Source organism: Pristiophorus japonicus, chromosome 2, assembly GCF_044704955.1.
Source record: "Pristiophorus japonicus isolate sPriJap1 chromosome 2, sPriJap1.hap1, whole genome shotgun sequence".
Taxonomy (NCBI): domain Eukaryota; kingdom Metazoa; phylum Chordata; class Chondrichthyes; family Pristiophoridae; genus Pristiophorus; species Pristiophorus japonicus.
In genome coordinates, this window is record NC_091978.1 from 286497111 (window position 1) to 286520902 (window position 23792).

The following is a 23792-nucleotide window of genomic DNA, read 5'->3' on the forward strand; positions in this document are numbered from 1 at the left end:
GGGTAAATCAGTGTCAGAACAGTGGGAGGCATTCAAGGAGGAGATCCGGAAGGCGCAGGCCAAACATGTGCCCTTAAAGAAAAAGGTTAGGAATAATAATTCTAGAACCCCCTGGATGTCTAGGGACTTACAGGGGAGGATAAAGAAAAAAAGGGACGCTTATGTCATATACCAACGGCTAAATACTATAGAATCTTTAGAGGAATATAGAAAGTTAAGAGGCAAAATTAAAAAGGATATTAGGAATGTTAAGAGAGAGCACGAGAAATTCTTGGCCAGTAAAATGAAGGAAAAAACTAAGATGTTCTATAAATATATTTCGAGTAAAAGGATAAGTAAAGAAAGGGTAGGGCCTATTAGAGACCATGAGGGTAATCTTTGTATGGAGGCGGAAGATGTTGGTAAGGTTCTTAACGAATACTGTGCATCTATTTTCACAAAGGAAAGGGGCAATGCAGATACTGCTATCGAGGAGGAGTGTGATATTCTGGATGAAATAAATATAGTGAGAGAGGAAGTATTAAGGGGTTTAGCAGCTTTGAAAGTATATAAGTCCCCAGGCCCGGATAGAAACATAGAAAATAAGCCTCAACAACTTTCTGTGGTAGAGAATCCCAGACTGTTGAGTGAAGTAAAAGAGGAAATAGCAGAGGCCGTGACCATCATTTTCCAGTCTTTGGATTTGGGCATGGTGCCGGAGAATTGGAGGACTGCTAATGTAGTACCCTTGTTTAAGAAGGGAGAAAGGGAAAGGCCGAGTAATTACAGGCCTGTCAGCCTAACCTCAGTGGTGGGAAAATTATTGGAAAAAATTCTGAAAAACAGGATAAATCTACATTTGGAAAGGCAGGGATTAATTAGGGACAGTCAGCATGGATTTGTTCAGGGAAGATCGTGTTTGACTAAACTGATTGAATTTTTTGAGGAGGTAACCAAGAGGGTTGATGAGGGTAGTGCATACGATGTAGTGTATATGGACTTTAGCAAAGCTTTTGATAAGGTCCCACATGGTCAAGAAGATTAAAACCCATGGGATCCAGGGCAAAGTGGCAAGTTGGATCCAAAATTGGCTTGGAGGTAGGAAGCAAAGGATAATGGTTGATGGATGTTTTTGTGACTGGAAGGATGTTTCCAGTGGGGTTCCGCAGGGCTCACGACTGGGTCCCTTGCTTTTTGTGGTATATATCAACGATTTAGATTTGAATATAGGGAGTATGATTAAGAAGTTTGCAGACGACACTAAAATTGGCTGTGTGGTTGATAATGAAGAAGAAAGTCATGGGCTGCAGGAGGATATCAATCTACTGGTCAGGTAGGCAGAGCAGTGGCAAATGGAATTTAATTCAGAGAAATGTGAGATAATGCACTTTGGGAGGGCTAATAAGGAAAGGGTATACGCATTAAGCGGTAGGTTACTTGTGTAGATGAACAAAGGGACCTTGAAGTGCTTGTCCACAGATCCCTGAAATTAGCAGGCCAGGTGGATAAGGTGGTTAAGAAGGCATACGAAATGCTTGCTTTTATTGGCCGAGGCATAGAATATAAGAGCAGGGAGGTTATGCTTAAATGTATAATACTTTGGTTAGGCCACAGCTGGAGTACTGCTGGCAATTGTGGTCCCCGTATTATAGGAAGGACATGATTGCACTAGAGAGGGTGCAGAGGAGATTTATTAGGATGCTGCCTGGAATGGGGAATCTTAGTTATGAGGACAGATTGAATAGGCTGGGTTTGTTCTTATTGGAACAGAGGAGGTTGAGAGGAGACCTCATTGAGGTGTACAAAATATTGAGGGGCCTGGACATGGTGGATAATAAGGGCCTATTTCCATTGGTGGAGGAGTCTATTACGAGGGGGCATAGTTTTAAGGTGGAGGGTTTAGAGGGGATTTGATGGGGGGGGCTTCTTTACGCAGAGGGGATCTGGAACTCGCTGCCTGGAAGAGTTGTGGATGCAGAAACCCTCAGCACTTTTAAGAGATGGGCACTTAAAGTGCAGTAACCTGCAGGGTTACGGACCTAGAGCTGGTAATTGGGATTAGACTGGATGACGTTTTGTTGGCCGACGCAGATATAATGATAAGTACTGCAGGGGATCGAATAAGTCCAGGGTGATTTCCTAGACTAGTTTCGATCGCCTGGATGGGTCGGAGAGGAATTTTCCCAGATTTTTTTCTCCCTAAATTGGCCTGGGTTTTTATCTGGTTTTTGCCTCTTCCAGGAGATCACATGGCTCCGGTTGGGATGGAGTGTAGAATGTTTCAGTATAAGGGATGTCGCAGTTGTGTGAGGCGGACTGGTTGGGCTGCGTGCTCTTTGCCTTTCCATCATTGTTCATAGCTTTATATATAACCTTGAGGGCTGCTGACCAAGGGATGTGCAGCTCTTTGTTGTTCGGCGTGGACTTGATGGGCCGAAATGGCCTCCTTCTGCGCTGTAAATTTCTATGTTTCTATGTCCAGGAAGCTCATCCTCTGCCTGTATACCCTGTGCAGTGCAGCCCCATGCTGATGCACTCTCTCCTGTGGAGCATCAGGTCGATGAGGAGAAGGTTGCTGTTGTGATTGCCGCTGCTGCTGGTGTTCCTGCTGCTGCTGCTGGTGTGACTGGTATTGTTGGTGCTGATTCTGAAGTCCTAGGTGAGACTGTCATGTATGTATGCTTGGGGTTATTAGCCACCAGGAGGCGCCACTGTCGGAGGTCATTGGGCTGTACGCACGTGTGTGTGGCCCAGGTATAAAAGGCAAGCCATCTTGTAATGTAATCACTTTGGATCCTAATAAAGCAGAGCCAGGTTTGTACCTGTGTTAGTTTACAGTATTCAGTCTATGGAGTTATTACACGCATAACATTTGGCAACGAGGTAACTTAAGAACCTTCGCATGCAAAAATGAGCACAATTGGAATTCTGGAGAGATTCGTGGAGGGAGAGGACTGGGCAGATTTTGTAGGTCGCCTGGACCAGTAATTTGCGGCCAACAAAATGGAGGAAACCACTGATGCAGTTAGGCGCAGGGCGCTCTTCCTCACGGTTTGCGGTCCAAAAATCTGTGCACTCATTAAGAATCTTCTGTCGCCTGCAAGTCCAACGGACAAGGAGAATGAGGAACTGTGTGCTCTGGTACGTGACCATCTCAAACCAGAAGAAGGCATCATCATCTCACGATATCGATCTACAAGCACGTTCGTTCTGAGGACCAGGATGTGTCGGAATTTGTTGTCGACTTAAGACGTCTAGCTGGACCATGTAAGTTTGAAAATGCTTTGGGAGACATGCTGCGGGACTTCTTTGTAATCGGCATCAACCACGAGGTGATCCTGCGTAAGCTACTGGCGGCGGAGATGTTGGATTTGAGCAAGGCCATCACAATTGCCTAGGCATGCATGACGATGGACAAAAACTTAAAGCAGATATCATCGAAAAATCGGAACATGGCAAGTACTGTAAACAAGATTGTATCGTCGTTTGGCAGAGCTGCATATGGCAGGGCCTACTCGACTGCGAATGCGAAACCTGTGGCTGCCCAAAGTCCACCAACGGGAATGAATCCGATTTCATCGTGTTGGTGTTGTGGGGGCAATCATTGGCCTCATCAGTGTGGCTTTAAACAGTATATTTGTAAAGGCTGTTCGAGATTGGGGCATCTTCAGCGCATGTGTCCGCAACTGGGCAAGCGTGCTGCGACACACCACGTGGAGGATGATGACCAGTATAGCGCAGATCCGTATATGCAATCCGAGATACCAGAGGAGGAAGTGTATGGACTGTATTCATTCCTAACAAAGAGCCAACCAATAATGATTAATGTGAAACTTAACGGTGTGCCGGTACTGATGGAATTGGACACAGGTGGGAGTCAATCAATAATGAGTCAGAGGACATTTGACAAGCTGTGAGATACTAAGGCTGTAAGTCCTAAGCTGAGTCCAGTCAATGCCAAGTTGCGTACGTACACTAAAGAACTCATAATAGTGATTGGCAGTGCAGTAGTCAAGGTGTCATATGATGGTGCGGTTCATGATTTACTATTATGGATTGTTCCAGGCAATGGTCCAACGCTGTTCGGCAGGAATTGGCTGGAAAAAATCAAATGGAATTGGAACGATATCAAAGCGTTGTCGTCGGAGGATGATACTCCATGTGCTCAAGTGCTGAGCAAGTTCCTCTCGCTGTTGGAACCAGACATCAGTAATTTCACGGGAGCCAAGGTGCAGATCCACGTGGACTCGGATGCAAGACCCGTCCATCATAAAGCTCGGGCGGTTCCATACATGATGAAGTAGAAGGTCGAAATCGAACTGGACAGATGCCAATGTGAAGGGGTTATATCACCGGTCGAATTTAACGAATGGCCAGCCCCATTTTTCTTGTGTTGAAGAGTGATGGCACTGTCAGGATTTGTGGAGACTACAAGGTTACGATCAACCGAGTTTTGAAACAGGATCAGTACCCGTTACCAAAGACTGATGACCTGTTTGCAATGCTAGCCAGGGGGAAGTCGTTCACTAAACTGGATCTGACGTCGGCCTACGTGACACAGAGCTGGTCGAGGCGTCGAAGAAACTTACGTGCATCAACACTCTTAAAGGACTTTTATCTACAACAGGTGTCCTTTCAGAATTCGCTCGGCTGAAGCCATATTTCAGAGGAACATGGAGAGTCTACTGAAGTCCGTCCCTAGAACCGTCGTTCTTCCAAGATGACATCCTGGTCACAGGTTGTGACACCGCCGAACATCTGAACAACCTGGAAGAGGTTCTACATCGTCTGGACAAAGTGGGACTCAGACTGAAATGTTCGAAGTGCGTCTTCATGGCACCGGAAGTCGAATTCCTGGGGAAGAAAATTGCTGCTGACGGCATCAGGCCTACAGTCTCAAAAACCAAGGCCATCAAAAATGCACCCAAGCCTCCGAATGTGATGGAGCTGCATTCGTTCCTTGATCTACTCAACTACTTCGGTAATTTCCTACCTAGATTGAGCACTTCATTAGAGACACTGCACATGCTGCTAAGAAGAGGCGCAACTGGGTTTGGGGTGCGTCTCAAGATAGAGATTTTGAAAAAGCTACTAATCTGCTTTGCTCTAACCAGCTGCTGGTACATTATGATCCGTGTAAGCATCTAGTATTGGCCTGTGATGCTTTGTCTTTTGGAGTTGGTTGCGTGCTCCAACAAGCTAATGAGTTGGGTAAACTACACCCTGTTGCGTATGCTTCTAAAAGTTTGTCAAAGGCGGAAAGAGCCTACAGCATGGTAGAAAAAGAAGCATTAGCCTATGTGTATGGGGTTAAAAAGATGCCTGTTTGGTCTTCAATTTGAACTGGAAACAGATCACAAGCCACTCATTTCATTGTTTTTGGAAAACAAAGGTATAAATATCAATGCATCGTCCCGCATCCAGAGGTGGGCGCTAACATTATCTGCCTATGATTATGTCATTCGTCATAGACCCGGCACCGAGAATTGTGCCGATACACCGAGCCGTCTGCCGTTGTCCACACTGGAGGTGGAGACGCCACAACCTGCAGACCTACTGTTAGTTATGGATGCTTTTGAAAGTGAAGGAACCCCTGTCACGGCTCAACAAGTTAAGACCTGGACCAACCAGGACCCGATATTATCGGTTGTGAAACGTTGTGTCCTTAGTGGTGACTGGTCTGCCATACCCAAGCAAATGGGTGATGAGACCAAGCCTTACAACCATCACAAAGACGATCTATCCATTCAGTCAGATTGTTTACTGTAGGGTAATCATGTTATTATGCCTAAGAAAGGCAGAGAGAAATTTGTATATGAACTACATAACACTTATCCTAGTATTGTCATGATGAAAGCCATTGCCAGGTCTCATGTACGGCCTGGAATTGACTCTGATCTGGAATCATGTGTGCATCAGTGCAACACTTGCATGCAGCTAAGTAAAGCACCAGCGGAATTGCCGCTGAGTCTGTGGTCGTGGCCATCTAAACCATGGTCCAGGATCCACATAGACTTTGCAGGTCCCTTCCTGGGAAAGATATTCTTCGTTGTGGTGGATGCATATTCCAAGTGGATAGAGTGTATGATCATGTCATCCAGTGCATCCACAGCTACCATTGAGTGCCTTCGTGTTATGTTAGCCACTCATGCTCTGCCCGACATCGTTGTAAGCGACAACGGACCTTGCTTCACTAGTCTAGAGTTTCAAGAGTTCATGAAACTCAATGATATCAAACATGTGAGGTCAGCACCTTTCAAATCCGCATCTAAACGTCAAGCAGAGCATGCTGTCCAAACCATCAAGCAGAGTATGAAACGTGTAACTCAAGGTTCACTGCAGACTCGCTTGTCATGTATATTGCTTAGTTACAGGACAATACTCCACACGCTTACCGGGGTGCCCCTGCTGAACGATTGATGGTGAGAGATCTCAAGACCAGGCTCTCTCTTGTCCACCCTGTTGAATACAGACGTCAAAGTCAGCAAGGGTATCATGACTGTGCTGCTGTGTCACACAACATTTCTTTTAACAATCGATCCTGTGTATGTACTAAATTATGGTCAAGGTCCCAAGCAGATCGCCGGTACTGTTACGGCCAAGGAGGGTAACAGAGTGTTTATCATCAAGCTCAAGAATGGGCAAACATGCCGGAAACATATTGATCAGATAAAGCTGTGGCACACGGATGAACCGGAACAGTCTGAGGAAGACACAATCAGTGACCAACCGACCTACCCTCAGTCATCAGAGGACCCTGCTGTCATCAGTGAATCTGGACTTTCAATCCCTGACATGGTCATTGCCACGCCCACCAGATCGGTTACCCAGCCCCCCGTCATAACAGACTCAGAACGCTCGCCCAAGGCTGGAGTTGAACTGAGACAATCAACTCGGAAGCGGAAAGCCCCGGACCGTATCAATTTGTAAAAAGACTGTTACTAATATCTTAAAGGGAGATATTCTCATGTATGTATGCTTGGGGTTACTAGCCACCAGGTGGCACCACTGTCAGAGGTCATTGGGCTGTACGCACATGTGCGCGGCCCAGGTATAAAAAGCCAGCCATCTTGTAATGTAATCACTTTGGGCCCTAATAAAGCAGAGCCAGGTTTGTACCTGTGTTAGTTTACAGTGTTCAGTCTATCGAGTTATTACATACATAACAGAGACAGCACAACCCATGCTGATGTAATAGATGGCAGGTAAAGTAGAGATCAGAGACACAATCCTTCAATGTTCTGATCGTAATTAGCAATGTAGTGAGAGTGGCTTTCGAGGTTGCAGAAATGACCTGCAAGCTCCTAAACGCTAAATCTCAGCGCAAAATGGTGCCTGCCACAGACTTTCCCTTAGGCAAGGAAGCAGGTGTAATGTGTGTGTATTTATGTGCTTTTGCCACTTAATGATATGGAAGCCTTGAGGGCAAACCAGGCACTGTGGATACTCTGCAGCTCTGGGCACTGGGAGTTATCAGGTTGGTAGCAAGGCGTTGGCTGAATAGGGCTTTCTTAGCAGGATCTTTGAGTGCTCTGGCGTTGATTTTCCTGCGGCATTGTTTCTGTTGCTGTCGCTGTTTTGGGGCGATGTTGATGGTGATGACAGAGCAGATTAGACGGTGGTCCATCCAGCAGTCATCAGTTCCTATCATGGAATGGGTGATTGAGCACGTCTTTGTGATCCCTCGCTCGGATGATGATATAGTCTCGCAGATGCCAGTGCTTGGAGCGAACGTGTTGCCTTGAGGCTTTATATTTGTCCTTCTGACGGAACAGGGTATTGGTTATGACGAGGCCATGTTCTAAGCATTTGATCAGGAGGAGGGTACTATTAGAGTTGGCTTTTCCTCTGGCTCTGCCGATCACACCTCCCCAGAGGTTAGTGTCCTTTCCAACTCTGGCATTGAAGTCACCAAGGAAGATTAGCTTGTCACCCGTTGGGACTCGGGACAGGGATTGTTCGAGGCTGGAGTAGAATTCCTCTTTGGTCTCAGCCGTAGCTTCCAGTGTTGGGGCGTACGTGCTGAAGACCGTAGCGCACTGGTTCCAGGCTAGGGTGAGCCGAAGAGCCATGAAGCGTTCGTTTATCCTGCAAGTGGAGTCTCTGAGTTGGCCCACTAGCTCGTTTTTTACGGCGAAGCCAACCCCATGAAGCGGCGTTCTACTTCTGTTTTACCTTTCAAGAAGAAGGTGTAATCACCACCTTGTTCTTTGAGCTGGCCTTCCCCTGCCTGACGGGTCTCGCTTAGGCCAGCGATTATCTCGAAATGCCTGAGTTCCTGGGCAACGATAGCGATGCGGCGTTTCAGTCTGTTGCTGTTGTGGATAAATGTGAGGTTATCCACTTTGGTGGTAAAAACAGAGAGACAGACTATTATCTGAATGGTGACAGATTAGGAAAAGGGGAGGTGCAAAGAGACCTGGGTGTCGTGGTACATCAGTCATTGAAGGTTGGCATGCAGGTGCAGCAGGCGGTTAAGAAAGCAAATGGCATGTTGGCCTTCATAGCGAGGGGATTTGAGTACAGGGACAGGGAGGTGTTGCTACAGTTGTACAGGGCCTTGGTGAGGCCACACCTGGAGTATTGTGTACAGTTTTGGTCTCCTAACTTGAGGAAGGATATTCTTGCTATTGAGGGAGTGCAGCGAAGGTTCACCAGACTGATTCCCGGGATGGCGGGACTGACCTATCAAGAAAGACTGGATCAACTGGGCTTGTATTCACTGGAGTTCAGAAGAATGAGAGGGGACCTCATAGAAACGTTTAAAATTCTGACGGGGTTAGACAGGTTAGATGCAGGAAGAATGTTCCCAATGTTGGGGAAGTCTAGAACCAGGGGACACAGTCTAAGGATAAGGGGGAAGCCATTTAGGACCGAGATGAGGAGAAACTTCTTCATCCAGAGAGTGGTGAACCTGTGGAATTCTCTACCACAGAAAGTTGTTGAGGCCAGTTCACTAAATATATTCAAAAAGGAGTTAGATGAAGTCCTTACTACTAGGGGGATCAAGGGGTATGGTGAGAAAGCAGGAATGGGGTACTGAAGTTGCATGTTCAGCCATGAACTCATTGAATGGCGGTGCAGGCTAGAAGGGCCGAATGGCCTACTCCTGCACCTATTTTCTATGTTTCTATGTTGGGGTTGTCCATGTGGGTCCTGACGTACCAGCTCCCAAACTTCATCTTAAAGTGCGGAAGATGCCTGTGCATGAATTCTTTTAACATGGGGTGGCCGTTACACACCAGCTACCACATGGGCTTGATAGAGCAAGGTCTTGGTCCAGTGGCAAGGTGATCCAAGACAACTGGAGACCAGTCTTTGTGTATGAGTCCTCCTTTCTCCTTCCCGCAGGACCTCTCTCCCTGGGTTTCATAGGACGCAATGGCGGCCTCACGAACTTACTGTTGACCAGTGCTGTGCTGCTCCTGGGCATGACCCCGCTGCTGGTCCACACTGCACTGCTTCTGGGCCACGGCCCTGCCGCTCCTGGGTCATGGTCCTGCCGCTCCTGGGCCACAACCGCACTGCTGGTCTACACTGCGCCACTCCTGGGCCATGACACTGCCGCTCCTGGGCCATGGTCCTGCCGCTCCTGGGCCACAACCGCACTGCTGGTCTACACTGCGCCACTCCTGGGCCATGACACTGCCGCTCCTGGGCCATGACCCCGCTGCTGGTCTACACTGCGCCGCTCCTGGGCCATGACACTGCCGCTCCTGGGCCATGACCCCGCTGCTGGTCTACACTGCGTCGCTCCTGGGCCACGACCCCACTGTTGGTCTACACTGCGCCGCTCCTGGGCCATGACACTGCCGCTCCTAAGCCATGACCCCGCTGCTGGTCTACACTGCGCCACTCCTGGGCCATGACACTGCCGCTCCTGGGCCACGACCCTGCCGCTCCTGGGCCACGACCCTGCCGCTCCTGGGCCACGACCCTGCCGCTCCTGGGTCATGGCCCTGCCGCTCCTGGGCCATGACCCTGCCGCTCCTGGGTGATGGCCCTGCCGCTCCTGGGCCACAACCCCACTGCTGGTCTACACTGCGCCACTCCTGGGCCATGACACTGCCGCTCCTGGGCCATGACCCCGCTGCTGGTCTACACTGCGCCGCTCCTGGGCCACGACCCCACTGCTGGTCTACACTGGGCCACGACCCTGCCGCTCCTGGGCCACGACCCCAATGCTGGTCTATGCTGCGCCGTTCCTGGGCCACGACCCTGCTGCTCCTGGGCCACAACCCTGCCGCTCCTGGGTCATGGCCCTGCCGCTCCTGGGTCATGGCCCTGCCGCTCCTGGGTCATGACCCTGCCGCTCCTGGGTCATGACCCCACTGCTGGTCCACGCTGCGCCGCTCCTGTACCTCGACCTCTGTTCCTCTCCGCTTCCGACCTCCGGGCCTCGCCGACCACGAGACCTCCCCTGCTCTCCAATCTCTGGGCGTCCCGCTGCCCACCGACCTCCGGGCCTCTCACTGCCCTCCGACCTCCGTCCTCCCACTGCCCTCCGACCTCCAGGCCTCAAGCTGACCTCCAGGCTTCCCGCTACCCTCCAACCTCCGACCTCCGGGACTCCCACTGCCCTCCGACCTCCAGGCCCCCCGCTGCTCTCCGACCTCTTCTGGGCCCCGACCCCGCTGCTGGGTTCGACCACGCACGAAGAGACGCTAACCAATCAGCTACTTGGGATGCCGTGACATCCGATTTGTCATCTGCTTTGCCTTCGTTGCACTCTCAGGCTGGCTTGCACTGCTCCCTGTGATGGTTGGCTCCTGGTGCTCCTCTGTTTCCACCCAGGTCGGCTCGGGTCGGCACCAACCCATACAGGTATGTACTGTCTATCATATCCAACACTCCGGAAAAGCCAACAATAATGTAAAACTTTTGCCATGAGAACAACTGTTTATCTACACTCAGAAGAATGGAAAATACTCTTTCGTCCCGTAATTTGTTGCACCTCCCCTTCTGTCTTTCGGATGAGATGTTGGCCCATCAATTTTCAGCCCCCACGGGCGTGTACGAGGTGCACACGTGCAAGTAGTGGCCCCACAAGTTCCGGATTTAAGCTTGCGAAGCGCATGCGCCTAAACTCAGAATTTGCGATCTGTCAATCCTCTTGACAGATCGCACTCATCCAGCAGTAAAGGGCCTCTGCGGGCGGAGAGCAGGGCTGTTTGCACAATTCTACCCAGCGAATGCCCTTGAAATTGTTATGATTCATCAACGTAAGACTTTTAAAGGACAGAAAAATAAATTTTTTTCAATCATTTAAACATTTAAAATAAGGTAAGTTTATTTTTAGACCCTTTAAAATATGTAAATTTATTTTTCAAAAAGTTAATTTTAAAAAAATAATTAGTTAAATTCCATTTTGATTAATGCTAAATGTGTGATTTAAAAAAATATATATTTTAAGTGTGTGTGTTTTTGGGGGTATTCCCATTCATATTTATGGTGGTAAACTAGAGGTGATCCAAAACTCGGCAGCCCGTGGCCTAACTCGCACCAAGTCCCGCTCATCTATCACTCTTGTGTTCACTGACCTACATTGGCTTCCGGTTAAGCAATGCCTCGATTTCAAAATTCTCATCCTTATTTTCAAATCCCTCCATGGCCTCACCGCTCCCTATCTCCGTTAACTCCTCCAGTCCCACAACCCCCCGAGATGTCTGCACTCTTCTAATTCTGTTCCCTTGAGCCTCCCTAATTATAATTGTTCAACCATTGGTGGCCGTGCCTTTTGTTGCCTAGGCCTTAAGCTCTGGAACTGCCTGCCTAAACCTCTCTGCCTCTCTACCTCTCTTTCCTCCTTCAAGATGCTCCTTAAAACATACCTCTTTGACCAAGCTTTTGGTTACCTGCCCTAATTTCTACTTATTCGGCTCGGTGTTACATTTTTTATCTCATAATACTCCTGTGATATGCCTTGGGATGCTTCACTATGTTAAAGGCGCTATAAAAATACAAGTTGTTGTTGTTGATGATCAGGATCATCATAAGTATGAATGGGAATTAGTTAGTCCGGCCCACATGATCCCAGGGAAGCATGCAAATTTAGCCCTCAAACAACATCACTAAAGAAACTGATTATCTGCTCATTCTCACACTGCTATTTGTAGAGTTTGCTTGGCACAAGTTGGCTGCCAAGTCTCCCACATTACAACAGTGATTACACTGCAAAAGTACTTAATCGGCTGTAAAATGCTTCTTTCTTTTTTGTTCTTTCATAATAGTTAAAACTCAAAACTACTTGACAAAGTACAACTTCCACCAAATGCAGTGCATATGATCACCTTTATTGTTCCAGCTGTTCCAGTCTGTAATGCCGCACCACATGGCCATAAATTCAGGAAGTCAGGCAATTCCACATATCTTGTTTGTGCCTGTTCAAGGAATGCTTTATTTTTCTAAGACAATATCAAATTTTGTAGGTTACTCCAGAAAGACCAACAAAATATTTCAAAATTGCAGGTTAACCAGACGTCTGCAATATTTACTCATTTTTGCTACAAGAGCTCCATTGATTTTAGGCAAGAATTCAATTAATTTTGTTGTTAAACTGCCACTACTTTTATTGCAAGAGTTCCATTATTTTTGATCAGTACTGAACTGTTCTTTAAATCATTATCTATACACACAACAGCCCTGCTCAAAAATAGGTCCCAAGACTACGTATGACATTGTGTATTAATTTGGGCCCAATATGTACCCCAAACAATTAACACAACATTACTTCATGCAGTTGCGCACATTTACCTCTTGGAGCTGGTTTGTGGATCGGTTCCTCAGAATCAGTGTTTTGCCCTGAAAAAACAAAAGGTTCTGGAATTAAGCAACAGAAAACAAATAATTCAAGATTGTAAGTTTTTAAAAGATTCCTCGCTCTGCCTGGTCTAGCTGGCACACAATCTTACTGACTTTTTGCTGATTATGAGACTGATTTTCTCCTGTACCCTAGGTGCTAGGCAGATACAGCAGTCCCAAAGTGCGTTGCACCTGTGAAGGGAGCAGAGAGCCCAAATTTCCTGGCTCCAACCATTCGAATGCCTCGATCAAGCTCCTGACAAAGGCTTGATTCTTGGCACAGTCTTGCACTGGGAACCGGAGGTGGGGGTGTGGGGCAGAAAAAGGGTTGCATCAATAGGACTGAGCGGCCTTCAGTTGTATCCCAGACTACCAGCATTAGTGTCCTATGGCTGCTGGCCTCACTCAACTCATCTGCTTCAAAGAAGGTCCAAGAGTAAGAGCTGCGACCAGATTTTGAGATACCCCTGCATTTGGACGCCCCCTCAGATGGGGTCATCAGAAAGTGAAGTGTTGGGCCGAGAAACACCCCTTCTGACCTCATTTTAAAACATATGCTGCGTCTTTACTTTTTACAAGATGTCAACTTTACTATGAAATAAGCAGCCAAGATTATAGGGCTGAAAATGAAATATCTAAGAGTAGAGCCTAACTATGTACTTCATGGGGGTAACAATCTGTAGCAGAAGGACAGGGCAACAAAACTACTTGTGTGCAGGAAGAAACGACTGCATTATTGACAAAATTCGCAGAAAAAACTGCCCAGCTTGCCGATTACGAAAGTGTCTTAAAGCAGGGATGAACTTGGGAGGTACCCTGCATCCAAGCCTTCATCCAGAGTTTCCTGTTGCTATTGGGAGTGGAGTCTCTGTCCACTCCAAGCAAGGGCACTGGGAGGGGTAGGGCTGGGAGCTCCCACATCCCCAGTCTACCAAATTCCAGTAGATCCTTTGCAAATGGTGCACTCTATGAGACTAGATATACTCACTGCTCCATTGGTGGAACTTGGACATCTCTATGGCCTGGATCTTTGAAGATTTAGGTCGGAATTTCTTCAAGGGAGCACTTATATCTTCTTTCTGAGAGGGTGAGTAAAGTTCCGGGAACCGGCATCACTTACTGAAATTTGTGACCTCTGCAGACAGTTGACTACGCAAAATTCACCCCTAGTTTTGTAGGTGCGCTGCCCAGCCATACACATAGGGTAACCTCCCTTGACCCCGGAAATTCCGAAGGTGTTTTGCTAGAGGTGACCAATGAGTTCATCCTGCCACTTCTGCCAGGGTGGATAACCTGTAGGTTTTCACCCCCCATTTCTCTAGCTTTTTCAATGATGGATAATAGGAAAGGATAAGTTATTGTGTAATAGTCATACAATGCAGTAAGTGTGACTGTAATTACCTGTCCCATGCATGTTAATGAGGTACTGATGCTGTATATTCTGTTTTTGTTGCATTTTTAAGTGTTTCAGATGACAACAAATTTCACATATTTGCTGAATGCACGTAGAATTCTAGGAACCGTAAAGCCAAATAACTGATGCACCAAACCAGTGGGGTCTCTAGATACAAGTTATTTGACTGTGCAAATGTACTTTTTATTAATTTTTTACATTTTCCTTTTTGTCTAACTAGGGCAACAAAACTACTTGTGTGCAGGAAGAAACGACTGCATTATTGACAAAATTCGCAGAAAAAACTGCCCAGCTTGCCGATTACGAAAGTGTCTTAAAGCAGGGATGAACTTGGGAGGTAACTACTTTTTTGTTTGAGTTAATCATAGCTGACAGATACATTTTTAGTTGATTGTTAGTTAGCAGTTATCTTTGGATCCATTAGCTTTATGGCTGTCTGCTTTGGAACATATGTTTTCACTCTACCAAAGCATTTCCTTTTCATCATCAGGTGAAACTTCCCTCCTAAAATGGCAATGTATAAAGTTAGATTTATCCAGTGCGTTACATAACATCAAAACATAAGAAATACGAGCGGGAGTAGGCCATTTGGCCCCTCGAGCCTGTTCCGCCATTTAATAAGATCATGGCTGATCTGATCTTGGGCTCAGATCCACTTCCCTGCCCGCTCCCCATAACCTTCTACTCCCTTATCACTCAAAAATCTGTCTATCTCCGCCTTAAATATATTCAGTGACCCAGTCTCCACAGCACTCAGGGGCAGAGAATTCCACAGATTTATGACCCTCTGAGAGAAGAAATTCCTCCTCATCTCAGTTCTAAATAGGTGACCTCTTCTTCCTAAACTCTGCCCCCTAGTTCTAGATTCCCCCATGAGTGGAAACATCCTCTCTGCATCTACCTTGCCAAGCCCCCTCAGTAGCTTATATGTTTCAATAAGATCACCTCTCACTCTTCTAAACTCCAGTTATAGGCCCAACCTGCTCAACCTTTCTTCATTAGTCAATCCCTTCATCTCAGGAATCAACCTAGTGAACCTCCTCTGAACTGCCTCCAATGCAAGTATATCCCTCCAAGGAAACCAAAACTGTACGCAGTACTCCAAGTGTGGTCTCACCAATACCCTGTACAGTTTCAGCAGAACTTTCCTGCTTTTATACTCCAACCCCCACTCCCCCCCCCCACCCCCTGCAATAAAGGCCAACATTCTATTTGCTTTTCTGATTATTTGCTGTGCCTGCATACTAACTTTTTGTGTTTCATGCACAAGGACCTCCAGGTCCCTCTGTACTGCAGCATTTTGTAATCTCTCTCCATTTAAATAATAATTTGCTTTTTTATTTTTCCTGCCAAAGTGGATAACCACACATTATACTCCATCTGCCAAATGTTTGCCCGCTCACTTAGCCTGTCCATATCCCTTTGTAGAATCTTTGTATCCTCCTCACAACTTGCTTTCCCACCGATCTTTGTGTCATCAGCAAACTTGGCTACATTACACTCAGTCCCTTCATCCAACTCATTAATATAGATGGTAAATATTTGAGGCCCCAGCACTGATCCCTGTGGCAACCCACTAGTTACAGTTTGCCAACATGAAAATGACCCATTTATCCCGACTCTCTATTTTCTGTTAGTAAGCCAATCCTCTATCCATGTTAATATATTACCCCCAACCCCGTGAGCTCTTATCTTGTGCAGTAACCTTTTATGTGGCACATTAACGAATGCCTTCTGGAAATCCAAATATACTACATCTACTGGTTCTCCTTTATCCACCCTGCTCGTTACATCCTCAAAGAACTCTAGCAAATTTGTCAAACATGATTTCACTTTCATAAACCGATGCTGACTCTGCTTGATTGTATTTTGATTTTCTAAATGTCCTGCTACTATTTCCTTAATAATGCACTCCAGCATTTTCCCAATGACTGATGTTAGGCTAACTGGTCTACAGTTACATTTGTGGTTTTCCAATCTGCTGAGACCTCTCCAGAATCCAGGAAATTTTGGTAAATTACAACCAATGCCTCCACTATCTCTACAGTCATTTCTTTTAAGATCCCCCTAGGATGCAGGCCATCAGGTCCAGGGGACTTGTCCACCTTTAGTCCCATTAGTTTGCAGAGTACAATTTCTCTAGTGATAGTAATTGTTTTAAGTTCCCCCCCTCCCTATAGCCCCTTGATTATTATTATTGGGATGCTTTTAGTGTCTTCTACTGTGAAGACCAATACAAAATATTTCTTCAAAGTCTCTGCCATTTCCCTGTTTCCCATTATTAATTCCCCAGTCTCATCCTCTAAGGGTCCCCATACTTGCCTCACTCGTAGTCACACCTTCCTGTCCTTGACCATGGTCCAAATTTGAAGTATTTAACCAAAGAGGTGTGACTGTCCCCCGGAACACAGTGTCCAGTTAACTCTCCCGCTCTCTGATGTATTGCAGTGTCTGAAGCTCGGACTCTGAGCCGAAGTTCCTTGAGCCGCCAACACTTACTGCAGATGTGGTCACGGTGGATCAGTAGTGGGTGGTCAGCTCCCACATGCTACAGCTTTAACACATCGCCTGCCCTGCCATCTCTATTGTATTTTATTTAACTAATTAGGTTTTCATGTTTTGAAATTTCAATTATCTGTGTATAGTTTTTAATCTGTAATCATGGCTCTGAATTTAAACCTATGCCCAAGTTTAGAAAGAAAGAGACAAAAACTCACCAACCAATCACTCACTTGCTTTCCTGTGACGTCACACTTGATTTTTTTTTCTTTTTTTTCCCCGCACAGATCCGTTCGCGCTGCTCCCAGCTAGCTGCTCCCACTCCCGGTGCTGGTCTCTGGCACTGCCTTTTATCTCCCCGCTGCTCCCACTCCCGGTGCTTGTCTCAGGCACTGCCTGTTTCCTCCCCGCTGCTCCCACTCCCGGTGCTTGTCTCGGGCACTGCCTTTTATCTTCCCGCTGTTCACGCTCCCGGTGCTGATCTCGGGCACTGCCTTTTATCTCCCCACTGTTCACGCTCCCATTGAAAATAACGATGGAATGGTTTGCAAGTATTTAAAATGATGAAAGGTATAAAAAATATAGATGTAAGCATACTATTTAACCTGAAATGTGAGATCATAATAAGGTCACAGGTTCAAAATGAACGGGCTTGATTTTCGACTTTGCTGATTTTGGGGCAGTAATGGCGACTGGGCGGTAAAGTTTGCGTGCGGGAACAGTTTGCGCCTCAGTCATCAATAATGGGCAACCGGGCCCTGACTGTGGGGTGGAGTGCTAATGGAGGCATTGTACACCTCTCTTAGGGCACTAGTCCGGCTGAGCACGTGAAAATCCCGAGCTAAACAGCCGGTTCGAGAGTGCTCTGAGAGAGGCCTGCGTAGAAAAAATAAACTTGAAAAAAAATCACTAAAAACATTCCCAATGCATAGTCCACGCCACCACAACATAAATCGAAAAAAAATTAAGAGAAAAAACAATCACACTTACCTGAGGTCGGCATTATTTAGCTCACCGCAGCCAGTATAGGTTGGACCGCCCATTTTCACAGGCGGTCCTACCAGGGTGCGCTGCGGGGCATACGGGTCGGGCGGGACTCAAAAAGTGAGCCAATTTCGTAACAAGGGGCGTTGCATACTGGCTCAACTCTTTCGAGTGGTACTGCTCCGTTTCCCGGCAAAACAGGCCCCGAAAATTCCCGCGGGGCGATGGATGCTGACCGCCCACCTACAAGAGCTCATCGCAGCCATTGCTGTCCCTCCGGGGCAAAAACGGAGGCGGACATCACCAGAAAATCCAACCCCATAAGTATTAAATGACACTAGAGATCAGGAACATTTTTCTTTGCTCTCAGATGTAATATATACTATGGAACCGACTCCTAGCAAAACCAGTTGATTAATCCTTGAAAAAAAAGAACTGAATGAATAAATATGTGTTTGGATTGAATGGTATAGGAATAAGCATGGACAGGTTTGAATGGTATAGGGATAAACAGGACAGGATTGAATGGTATAGGAATAAAGGTGGCCAGGATTGAATGGTATAGGAATAAACATGGTCAGGATTGAATGGTACAGGAATAAACATGATCAGGATTGAATGGTATCGGAATAAACATGATTAAGATTGAATGGTATAGGGATAAGCTTGGTCAGGATTGAATAAGAACGTTAGAAATAGGAGCAAGAGTAGGCCATTTGGCCCCTCGAGCCTGCTCCGCCATTTAGTAAGATCATGGCTGATCTGATCATGGACTCAGCTCCATTTCCCTGCCCGCTCTCCATAACCCTTTATTCCCTTGTTGTTCAAAAATCTGTCTATCTCCGCCTTAAATATATTCAATGGCCCAGCCTCCACAGCTCTCTGGGACAGAGAATTCCACAGATTTACAACCCTGTGAGAGAAGAAATTCCTCCTCATCTCAGTTTTAAATGGGCACTCCTTTATTCTGAGACTATGTCCCCTAGTTTTAGTTTCCCTTATGAGTGGAAATATTCCCTCTGCACCCACTTTGTCGATCCCCCTCATTAGTTTATATGTTTCGATAAGATCACCTCTCAGTCTTCTGAACTCCAATGAATATAGGCCCAACCTACACAACCTATCTTCATAACTATCTTCAATAGTATAGGAATAAGCACAGATAGGATTCAGTGGTGTAGGGATGGGCAGAGACTGAGATAAATAAATATTTCATGGGACACAATGGTTTCTATGCTACTTTTGCGGGGAATATTTGATTTGTGGAGGGCAGCAGAGCACAGTTCATTTATGGACTAGATGGATATATTATGGAGTTTCACTTGATTATCTTTGGGAATCAGGGAGTATTTGTGTAGAAAGTTAATTCGGGATTAAATGGTTTGAGTAGGTTTACATGGTTTGTGAGAGGAACAAGCTTGATGAATCAACTGAGCTTTTCTCTTTCAATTTTAAGTGCATTTCTTGTACCCTTACATCTGCTAAATATTTTAAATCAGTTTCCAGGGTCTGATTTATTGTTTTATCAAATGATCCTTTTTAAATTACCTGTGATATTATTTTGCGACTACTATGCTCCTAAATATGACCATAAAACGTGATGAAGAATTATAGGTAGATTTTGGTGAAATCATTACTTAAATATTACTATGTTTGAAATCTTCCTGAGCCAAGATTTTCATACATGTACAATAAAAAAATGGATTCTTCCAGTTTTCTGGTGCCACATGCTCCCAAGACAGCAATGCGGAGAAGTTATCCATGAGGGTGCAGCAGATGCAAGTAATATACTCTTCCAATTGATCTGCAACCTGCTGCACACTGTCAGAGACTGTCCCCAGTGCCTGCAAATATGTTCACAGAATGCACAAGGGACGGGTTCCTTAAGCAGTATGTAACGAAACCAACCAGGGGGCAGGCTATCTTAGATCTGGTCCTGTGTAATGAGACAGGATTAATAAACAATCTCTTAGTAAAGGATCCCCTTGGAATGAGTGATCATAGCATGGTTGAATTTCAAATTCAGATGGAGGGTGAGAACATTGGATCTCAAACCAGTGTACTAAGCTTAAATAAAGGAGACTATGAAGGTATGAAGGCAGGGTTGCCGAAAGTGGACTGGGAAAATAGATTAAAATGTAGGAAGGTTGATGAACAATGGTGTACATTTAAGGAGATATTTCACAACTCACAAGAAAAATATATTCCAATGAGAAGGAAAGGGTGTAAAAGAAAAGATAGCCATCCATGGCTAACCAAAGAAATAAAGGACGGTATCCAATTAAAAAAAGGCATACAAAGTGGCCAAAACTAGTAGGAGGGCAGCAGATTGGGAAGCTTTTAAAAGCCAGCAAAGAATGAATAAAAAAATGATTAAGAAAGGGAAGATAGACTATGAAAGTAAATTAGCACAACATATAAAAACAGATAGCAAGAGTTTCTATAGGATATAGGGCCCAAGTTTCCACATGATTTGCGCCTGATTTTTAGGAGCAACTGGTGGAGAACGGACTATCTTAGAAATCGCAATTCTCCACATTTTTTTTTCTGCAGTTCTAGTCAGGTAGAACAGTTCTACTTTGGAACAGAATTTGTTCTTCAAAAGGGGGCGTGTCCGGCCACTGACGCCTGATTTCAAAGTTTCCACAGTGAAAACGTACTCCAAACTAACTTATAATGGAGCAAGTGAAGATTTTTGTAGAACTGAAAAAACCTGTTCTACACATTAAAAAATCAGGCGCAGGTTACAAATTAGGCATAGGGAACGAGGGGGTGAGGCAGGGGGGGAAGGGAAGTCATTAAATTCTACAATAAATCCTTAGTTATACTTATACAAATATTATACAAATAAATCCAACCTGAATAAACATTTATTTGCAAAGAAAAGATTAAATAAACCATGTTCCTACCTGTGTGAAAGTTCTTCAGGCAGGCCTTTAGGAAGCGGTTTGCTTTCGGGACCGAAGGCTGAACGGGCCGGGCCCGAGATTTCGGGCAGGGCCCGTCCCCAGCACCAGAGGTAGGTGGCATTGGGTCGGGTCGGGGAGAGAGGTTCGGTTCGGGTCGGTGGGGGAGGGAGGGAGAGAGGGGGAGGGAGGGAGAGAGGGAGGGGGAGGGAGGGAGAGAGGGAGGGGGAGGGAGGGAGAGAGGGAGGGAGGGAGAGAGGGAGGGGGAGGGAGGGAGAGAGGGAGAGAAGGAGGGAGGGAGAGAGGGAGGGAAGGAGGTCAGGTCGGGGAGGGGGAGGTCAGGTCGGATCCAGTCCGGGGGCGAGAGTAGAGTCGGGTCGAGTCGGGTGGGAGCGGGAGCGGCAGCGGCAGACGCAGACGGGTCGAGTCGGGTCCGGTCCGGTCGTGGAGGGAGAGGGGGCGGAAGCAGGAGCAGCGGGGAAGCAGGAGCGGCAGCGACAGGCGGGTCGAGTCAGGTCCGGTCGGGGTGGGGGGGGGAGGGGGGAGGAAGCAGGAGCGGCAGCTCGTCTTCTCTGAGGAGCAGTTCTTTCAGCTGCTCAGGGTGGGGACACACTGGAGGATGGGCAGGGTGCTTGATCTCGGAGCTGGAGACATAGAGGTTACTAAAACCATCATCCCCCATTTTGACGAGGTCTATGTGACTGAAGTGTCTCCCACCATGAAGTGGCAACTTAAAAAGAAACAGTACAAAGTTCTAGGTCGGGTCGGGTCGGGTCCGGTCCGGGGGGGGGGGGGCGGAAAGCAGGAGCGGGAGTCGGCAGGAAGCAGGAGCTGGCCGTGGGAGGAGCCTTATTCACGCAGCCCCAGTGAGGCCATTCGGCCAGGGCTAGGGGCTGCGTGCTTCGGGCCCCTCCCACACAGTTTCGGGCGCCTGGAGCTACTGCACTTGCGTGCCCACTGTAGCGCGCATGTGCAGAGCTCCCGGCACTGTTTTCGGCGCAGGGTCCTAGCTCCGCCCCCTACAGCTCCTGCTGTGCCGCGCCGAGGGCCGGAGGACCTGCAGGGAGGTGGAGAATACGGAGGGTTTTTTTAGGCGCACTTTGTGGCGCAAAAAACAGGCGCCCAGCTCGGAGGGGCGCCCGTTTTTTATCGTGTGGAAACTTGGGCCCATAACAAGGAAAAGAGTGGCTAAAGTAAATGTTGGTCCCTTAGAGGACGAGATCGGATAATTAGTAATGGGGAACATGGAGATGGCAGAAACTCTGAACAAATATTTTGTATCAGTCTTTACAGTAGAGGACACTAACAATATCACAACAGTGGATAGTCAAGGGGCTATATGGGGGGAGGAACTTAAACATAATCAGAATCACTAAGGAGGTGGTACTCAGTAAGATAATGGGACTAAAGGCAGATAAATCCCCTGGACCTGATGGTTTGTATCCTAGGGTCTAAAGAGAAGTAGCAGCAGGAATTGTGGATGCACTGGTTGTAATTTACCAAAATTCCCTGGATTCTAGGGAGGTCCCAGCAGATTGGAAAACTGCAAATGCAACGCCGCTATTTAAAAAAGGAGGTAGACAAAAAGCAGGAAACTATAAACCTATTCGCCTAACATCTGTCATTGAGAAAATGTTGGAGTCCGTTATTAAAGAAGCAGCAGCAGGACATTTGGAAAAGCATAATTCGGTCAGTCAGAGTCAGCATGGATTTATGAAGGGGAAGTCATGTTTGACAAATTTGCTGGAATTCTTTGAGGATGTAATGAACAGGGTGGATAAAGGGGAACCAGTGGGTGTGGTGTATTTGGACTTCCAGAAGGCATTTGACAAGGCGCCACATAAAAGGTTACTGCACAAGATAAAAGTTCACGGGGTTGGGGGTAATATATTAGCATGGATAGAGGATTGGCTAACTAACAGAAAACAGAGAGTCAGAATAAATGGTTCATTCTCGGGTTGGCAATCAGTAACTAGTGGGGTGCCACAGGGATCAGTGCTGGGAACCCAACTATTTACAATCTATATTAATGAACTGGAAGAAAGGACCGAGTGTAACGTAGCCAAGTTTGCTGATGATACAAAGATGGGAGGAAAAGCAATGTGTGAGGAGGACACAAAAAATCTGCAAAAGGACATAGACAGACTAAGTGAGTGGGCAAAAATTTGGCAGATGTAGTATAATGTTGGAAAATGTGAGGTTATGCACTTTGGCAAAAAAAAATCAAAGAGCAAGTTATTATTTAGATAGAGAAAAATTGCAAAGTTCTGCAGTACAGCGGGACCTGGGGGTACTTGTGCATGAAACACAAAAGTTTAGTATGTAGGTACAGCAAGTGATCAGGAAGGCCAATGGAATCTTGGTCTTTATTGCAAAGGGGATGGGGTATAAAAGCAGGGAAGTCTTGCTACAGTCAGAGTCAGCATGGATTTATGAAGGGGAAGTCATGTTTAACAAATTTGCTGGAATTCTTTGAGGATGTAATGAAATGAACAGGGTGGATAAAGGGGAACCAGTGGATGTGGTGTATTTGGACTTCCAGAAGGCATTTGACAAGGTGCCACATAAACATAAGAACATAAGAACATAAGAACTAGGAACAGGAGTAGGCCATCTAGTCCCTCGAGCCTGCTCCGCCATTCAACAAGATCATGGCTGATCTGGCCCGTGGACTCAGCTCCACTTACCCGCCCGCTCCCTATAACCCTTAATTCCATTATTGGTTAAAAATCTATCTATCTGTGATTTGAATACATTCAATGAGCTAGCCTCAACTGCTTCCTTGAGCAGAGAATTCCACAGATTCACAACCCTCTGGGAGAAGAAATTCCTTCTCAACTCGGTTTTAAATTGGCTCCCCCGTATTTTGAGGCTGTGCCCCCTAGTTCTAGTCTCTCTGACCAGTGGAAACAACCTCTCTGCCTCTATCTTGTCTATCCCTTTCATTATTTTAAATGTTTCTCTAAGATCACCCCTCATCCTTCTGAACTCCAACGGGTTGCTGCACAAGATAAAAGTTCACGGGTTGGGGGTAATATAGTAGCATGGATATTAGCAAGGATATTAGTATATCCTTTAGTAAATATGGAAACCAAAACTGTATGCAGTATTCCAGGTGAGGCCACACCTGGAATTCTCCATACAGTTTTGGTTTCCATATTTACTAAAGGATATAGTTGCTTTGGAGGCAGTTCAGAGAAGGTTCACTA

General features: G+C 46.4%; 2 protein-coding genes across 2 annotated transcripts in view; both read left to right on the top strand.

Moving 5' to 3' along the window:
• The window catches only part of LOC139230540 (mineralocorticoid receptor-like), a 432218-nt gene extending 417929 nt beyond the window's left edge, over nucleotides 1-14289 (top strand). The window contains exons 4-5 of the mRNA XM_070862377.1: nucleotides 13475-13591; nucleotides 14252-14289. Of these exons, the coding sequence (XP_070718478.1) occupies nucleotides 13475-13591; nucleotides 14252-14289 (155 nt within the window). The remainder of the gene's footprint in view (nucleotides 1-13474; nucleotides 13592-14251) is intronic.
• Nucleotides 14290-14440: 151 nt separating this feature from the next.
• LOC139247057 (mineralocorticoid receptor-like) overlaps nucleotides 14441-23792 on the top strand; it is a 206670-nt gene continuing 197318 nt past the window's right edge. The window contains exon 1 of the mRNA XM_070871480.1: nucleotides 14441-14531. Within this exon, the coding sequence (XP_070727581.1) occupies nucleotides 14519-14531 (13 nt within the window). The 5' untranslated portion in view covers nucleotides 14441-14518. The remainder of the gene's footprint in view (nucleotides 14532-23792) is intronic.